We start from the raw sequence: 7,057 nt of genomic DNA, 5'->3' as shown, positions 1-7,057 counted from the left end.
TTTTTTTTATCCCATTCTATTAAATTATATAGCATTATTTCCGTCTCAATTTAAATGTTTTGAGATTTTGTTTTGGCTCTTAGCTTTCATTTTTCATATAATGATACAATATGTAATAATATACAATAATTACAAATTGAATAGTTGTATAATTTTTTTAGATCAGTCTTTGTGTGCATAATTAAATATTTGGTAATTAGCCAAATAAAAGATTATCATGTGCGTTGTCGCTTAGTTGCTCGCCTCGGTTGATTTTCCTTCCTGCGAATATGGTTATGTTTTTAGTATTGTACATAAACGGATCAACATACTTTTAAGATGGAGTTATTGTAAGTTTCGTACAGTATAACATGTGGTCCAACGCACCCAGTATATCACCGTAGCTAGTTGACCCGTTTAGGCCCATACCATTTCTGACCGTTGACCTGGACTTTAGACTTGTAGAAACTAAAATAATTAAATACTTATATTTTTTTCTAACAGTTAATAGAATAATTAAATTTAAATATATGTAGTTGGTCAATCTAGCTCGACTGCAAAAGTTTCTAATAAGTTAGTTGTATAATATTGTTCAAAAAAAAAGAAAGTTAGTTGTGGTTGTATACATGCACAGGAATAATTCATTCTTTCATCATTGTTTCTGTGTTCCCATTTGTTAAGTCTTACAAGAATAGTCAAACTCTAAACGAGTTACTAAACACTACAGATCATATTGCATTTATTCACACTTTTAAGTGATTGTGAATAAATTAAAAATTTTGTCATGTTTTTTAGTGTATAAAAATATATTGAATTAAAAGTGTGTGAAAATTTCTCCACACTAAAAAGTGTGTAGAAATAAAAGTTCACACTTTTTAATGTGAACTTTCAAAATTATTTTGTCACACTCCATTTGTCCACGGTAACTAAAAAGTTACCGTGAACAAATGGGGTGTGACAAAATAATTATGAAAGTTCACCCTAAAAAGTGTGAACTTTTATTTATACACACTTTTTAGTGTGGAGAAATTTCCGTACACTTTTAATTCAATATATTTCTACACACTAAAAAGCGTGACAAAATTTTTAATTTGTTCACACTCACCTAAAAGTGTGAACAAATACAATATTATTTGTAAAAATTAAACTAGTCCCCATCAATTGCTTTTCTACAATTTTTAACTAATCAAGATGAGTATATAAATAGGCCATCGATCATATCCTGACTTTAATTATACACCAGCTCACCAAAAAACATTAGAATTGTTTTAGACAACTAATTAACATGAAGTCAATAATATCCTCTGCAGCAAAATCTCTGCTTCTTTCACCCATCAAACGCTTCGTTAATAACGACTTTCATGAAATCTTTGACCGTATGACACTCATCGACAAGCTTCTCTTCTTGGTAACGTATTGTATTTAATTCGCATGCATTATGCTTAATAAAATTTTATATTAATCGATCACTTCAACAAAAAACGATATGATGTACGTACTCGTATTATTTTTGTAGATCATTCATGCTGTGGATAAGTCGGGGATCGGGTGGCATCGGTTACCTGTGTTCTTAGGGCTTGCTTACTTGGGTATTCGTCGTCGTCTTCACGACGGGTACAGTTTGATCAACGTTGGGAAAGCTCCAAAAGATGACAGGGTGGTTGGGTCTAATAGTAGTAAGGTGGTCCCAATATTCAGAACGGCCAACGGTGAGTACAATGATCCCACAAATGAAGATGTGGGTAGTCAAGGAACTTTCTTGGGCCGGAACATGCGCCCCGTTGATCAGCAAGATAAGGTACTACAATCACTTTTCTAGCTACTTCTCATGATCACTTCATTTTATTTTTTTCTTTGAACATCCACCTCGATCATTTTATTAATGATGGATGAATAATTTATAATTATAATTTTGTATCATGCATATCTGAGTTTTCAGTAATACGAGTAGTAGCTGTTAAAGCGAGACTTTAAAAAATTAAAGATATCATAGTTTACCACTTGTATTATTATTATCTTAGATGACTAAACTTAAATTGTTTTTTTTTTTTTTGAAAAAATAGTTTTATAGTTTATACAGATCAATTATACGTTTCTCAATAGTTAAGTTTAATTAATCAATTTTAATATGAGTCTCAATTTCTATATTTGGGGTGGATATGATTATTAGAAGTTTTTTTTTTGAAAGTCTTAAGTTTTATTACAGGCATACATGTAAAGAATAAACTAGAACTTGTTTTAGAAGAATGAAAAATTATAAATTAATTGATGTGTTATAAGGAAAGAAAATTAAATTTATGTTAAATATATTTATTTGTTAAAGGTAAAATGAGTTAATATTAATATTAAAATTTTGAGTTTTTTTTTTTAAAACAAAGTTGACAATTTTAAGTATTGGTAAAAGTATCCATATATAATGAAAAGGATTTTGATAATGGCAATTTGTAGGACTTTTATTAATGTGTATAAGTTAGTACTAGACTTATGTCCGCGCAATACAGCGGCGGTGGGGTAGTGATGGCGGAGGTGTTGGTGGGAACGACAGTGGGGTTGGTGATGGGGGTGACGATAGGGTCGAATATAAAAGTTATTGATCTTAAAGGTGATATTATAGTTATTATAATTAAATGTTGAAAGATCTATATTATAAATTATTTCATTAAGGGTATTATAGGTATATTAGATATAGATGTTTAAATTAGTGAATAAAGGAAATAGACATTTTTGGTTTTTCAAAGAGACAGAAAGTTTAAGGAGAAAAAAGAGTGATTTATTTTTAGACCGTATAGGTATTTTTGACGTAAAATCTAAAAGTGAGTTTTTGATATAAAAGTCCATCTTTTATGAAAAAAAAATCTTATAAAAATGGTACACAACTTAGATAAAAAAAATCACTTTCAATTAATAAGAGGTCATTAATAACCAGCAACTAGATAGTTCATCTATACAAATTAAATAAAAGTTCATGCAATAAATAATCATAATTGTTCAAAATATGCACATTAAAGAAAACCATGCATGCTTTCCGTTCTATATTAAGAACTAATTTCCTTACAATGATACATGTGTATGACATTATTGCATTTAATTAATAAATAAAAGATAAAACTTTAATTTATTTATTTAGTTGTTATTTTATTATGACATGACAAAAGGAAAATTTTGATTTGAATAGACAACGACAAAACAGTAGAACATGAATAAATGCATACGAGGATATTCAAGAATATATTGTGTTGCCACGAGGCCCACGACCCACTATGAATTTTCTTTTTTTCCCTGTTTCAAGCTTGGTTGATCACTTGATCCTACTTATTAATGGGTACATTAATGCTCTATTCTAAAAAATTTACGCCAAGAAAAAAACTTGTAACTTTTGTATTAAAAGAAATAGAAGTTTTAACCAACCCATTAAAGTTTAAATTGGTTTGAGAAGAATTGCAATGTTTCAAATTTGAGTCTTAAAAAGGTATAGTATTTTCTTTTTAATGATCTTAACAAAAATCCGATCATTAAAAGAGCTTTTTAATATGGATCTGATTAATATAAAATAGACATTAGTCGAGAAAGTCATGAAACCAATGTACCATTACTTTGAACAATGTCATCACCCTTATCATTAACCCACTATGATTTTTATCGGGTTTTATTTGTATTATATTATATTATTCTTGAAAAACGATCAGTAATCATACTAACAACTAAATTAAATATAGTAATTGACACGTCATGTACAAGGAAAATCACCGCATTAATATCTTGACCTTCATTCAATAAAGATAAAGAAAATATTATCCTATTTATAGAAAACGATATTGGTGTTCTTCTAGTAAAGAGTGTTGAACTATTGATAATCATCAAGTACTTCGAGGAAATTGCTAACGAATTCTTTCCATTGTTCGTAATTTGGTATATATTATCTAGGAAAACATATGCTAAATACAGCCTTAAGGGTTGTATTTAATGTGCATAAAAAAACTTGTACCTTCCATATTAAAAACTCGCATCGTAATTTTCATGGTAAATGTACAAATAATTTATGCACCTTAAACACAACCCTAAGGGCTGTATTTAACAAACCCCATTTGTTCATAAACATTAAAAAAATAAAAACATTTTAAGATATATATTATTGAAAAACTTATATAAATCATAAAACATTACTAACTACGAGTGTCATAATTTCTGACACGATGTGTTATATGACCCACGACTCAATTTAAGGATATTTGGAATTACATTTTTAAATGGATTATCTGTCCCGCATAACACAAATAATCAAAAAATAATAGTAATTGTTTGAGTACAAAAATGATTATTTGAGTATGATTAAAAAAACCCAGTTTTAAAAAAGAATGTAAAAACATGTTTTTTCAAAACAAAACAAAATCTATTTTCAAAAAAGTAGTCTCAAACACCTTGAGGTTACATGGTTTCGGGTCATAACGGCTATGAAGCTGTAAAAACATTAACATATCACCGTTGACCCAAATACGACGCGATCACGACCTTAAACCCAACAGGACTCAATGGTAAAAGAGGCAGAAATGTGTTAATTTAACCATATCTATATAAGTAGTTAATTTTTTTTCTGTACAGTTGTTGAAGCCAGATCCCATGGTGGTGGCAACAAAGCTTCTAGCACGCAAACAATTTATAGACACCGGAAAACAGTTCAACATAATTGCCGCTTCATGGATTCAATTCATGATTCATGATTGGGTCGATCATCTCGAGTCAACAAAACAGGTACCTAATTGATCAATTACTCGCACAACTTAACACTACACATGATTTTGACCATGTATTGATATATTTTTAAAATTGGATCATCAGATTGAGCTAAAAGCACCTGCTGAAGTAGCTAATGAATGCCCTCTCAAATCCTTCAAGTTCTTCGAGACCCAAAAAGTTGATACCGGTTCTTATGACATTAAGAAAGGCCATCTTAATATGAGAACTCCTTGGTGGTACGATTATTTCTCTTACAATCTCTATGAAGAATTTGGTGTATATATTTAGGTGATTTTTATAAAATAAAAAAAAAAAAGAAAAAAAGATCGTGTTCTCGTTGTATTGTATGCATAACATTTAATTAAAATTGGATTATTTGTGATACAGGGATGGGAGTGTAGTGTATGGAAGCAATTCAAGTAACGAGAAAAATGTGCGAACATTCAAAGATGGAAAGCTCAAGATTGCGAAAGACGGCCTCCTCCAACACGACAATAACGGAATGCCCATAGCCGGTGACACTCGTAATAGTTGGATCGGTGTATCGTCGTTACAAGCTCTCTTCATCCACGAGCACAACGCCATTTGTGACACCTTAAAGGTATAGTAGACATACACATTATTCATTTGAATCAGTTATCTTCGATAAATTCTCTTATTTCCAATATATTGTAACTATATATGATAATTAATCAGGAAGAATATCCCGATTTGAATGATGAAGCTCTCTACGGCTACGCAAGACTAGTAACTTCTGCAGTGATTGCTAAGATCCACACCATCGATTGGACTATCGAGCTTCTCAAGACCGACACCCTTGTTGCTGGAATGAGAATCAACTGGTATGGGATGTTGGGGAAAAGATTTAAGGACACATTCGGGCATGTTGGAGGCGCCGTTTTGGGAGGTCTTGTAGGGTTGAAGGAACCCAATAACCATGGGGTACCCTACTCGCTCACCGAAGAGTTTACAAGTGTGTATAGAATGCACTCTTTATTGCCTGATCAACTTCACATCATGGATGTCAATTCAACACCAGGCCCAAACAAGTCCCCAAAATTATCTAAAAAGTAAGCCCTTTTATATCATGTTTATATAGATATGGAGCTTTTTATAACAAAATTGATGACAATCAATAGTATTCCTAATTTGTTGACATATTGTCATATACTCGTATAACACTGACAGGATTGACATGATCAATTTGATTGGGAAGGATGGAGAAAAAGAGTTATCAGAAATTGGGTTTACAACACAAATGGTATCAATGGGACATCAGGCATGTGGGGCACTTGAGCTATGGAATTATCCAGTGTGGCTCAGGAACATTGTGCCTCAAAACGTCGACGGTACAGATCGCTCTGACCATATCGACTTAGCATCACTCGATAGTAAGTAGCATCCATCTTTTGCTCACCAAATTTGATTCTAATAATTATACAATATGATATTAACATTATGTGATCATATATAATAATAATGCAGTTTATAGGGATAGGGAGAGGAGTGTAGCTAGATACAATGAGTTTCGTAGATCACTTTTCTTGATCCCGATTTCTAAATGGGAAGACCTAACGGACGATAAAGAAGCTATTGACACGTTGCGTGAAGTGTATGATGATGACGTGGAACAACTTGATCTGTTGGTGGGAATGGCGGCCGAGAAAAAGATCAAAGGATTCGCTATTAGTGAGACAGCTTTTACAGTTTTCCTCTCTATGGCTTCAAGGTACAAGTCGATACGATAAAAATATATATATACTATACGTTGACAAGTAACAGACTGAATGAACATATTGCTTAACTGATTCATGTACGTATTCCCAAATTACAGGAGACTCGAGGCAGATAGGTTTTTCACAAGTAATTTCAATGAAAATGTGTACACGAAAAAGGGATTCGAGTGGGTGAACACAACCGAGAGTTTGAAAGATGTCTTGGATCGGCATTACCCAGATATGACCAGTCGATGGATGAACTCAACCAGTGCTTTTTCGGTGTGGAATGCTACACCAGAACCTCATAATCCTGTACCCATTTATCTTCGTTTCCCCAAATGATAACATATCTTCGATCATGTACCGTAGAACCATATAATGCATATATCCGTCCGTGTGTATGATTGAACCATATAATGCATATATCCATCCGTGTGTATGATAAGAATGTTTGAGAAGAAACACATTATGTAAATCCATTATTTTAATTATTTTTATTTATATGTATACTATTTAATTTATAAAACATTTAATTTTTCTCAGATTAAGTTGTTAATAACCTTGAGATGTTCATTCTTTTTTTATTTATTATTTTAAAGATCTTCACTTGATATAGCTATTATATC

At 31.6% G+C, this 7,057-nt stretch overlaps 1 protein-coding gene across 1 annotated transcript; it reads left to right on the top strand.

Annotated features, from left to right (window-relative positions):
* Window positions 1–1,234: 1,234 nt before the first annotated feature.
* On the top strand, window positions 1,235–6,929 carry LOC122603728 (alpha-dioxygenase 1-like). The gene is made up of 9 exons (XM_043776514.1): window positions 1,235–1,387; window positions 1,496–1,777; window positions 4,579–4,728; window positions 4,816–4,949; window positions 5,101–5,314; window positions 5,410–5,783; window positions 5,902–6,104; window positions 6,199–6,442; window positions 6,548–6,929. The coding sequence occupies exons 1-9, from the start codon at window positions 1,265–1,267 to the stop codon at window positions 6,771–6,773; spliced, it is 1,950 nt and encodes a 649-aa protein (XP_043632449.1). The 5' UTR covers window positions 1,235–1,264; the 3' UTR covers window positions 6,774–6,929.
* Window positions 6,930–7,057: the final 128 nt, after the last annotated feature.

Source organism: Erigeron canadensis, chromosome 6 (genome assembly GCF_010389155.1).
Source record: "Erigeron canadensis isolate Cc75 chromosome 6, C_canadensis_v1, whole genome shotgun sequence".
In the NCBI taxonomy this organism is placed as follows: Eukaryota; Viridiplantae; Streptophyta; class Magnoliopsida; order Asterales; family Asteraceae; genus Erigeron; species Erigeron canadensis.
This window is presented reverse-complemented; position numbering and strand designations above follow the sequence as displayed.

Coding starts and splice junctions, on each gene's coding strand:
- LOC122603728 (XM_043776514.1), top strand. CDS start 1,265: ATGAAGTCAATAATATCCTCTGCAGCAAAATCTCTGCTTCTTTCACCC. Junction 1,778..4,578: donor CCGTTGATCAGCAAGATAAG/GTACTACAATCA, acceptor TTTTCTGTACAG/TTGTTGAAGCCAGATCCCAT. Junction 6,443..6,547: donor TTCCTCTCTATGGCTTCAAG/GTACAAGTCGAT, acceptor CCCAAATTACAG/GAGACTCGAGGCAGATAGGT.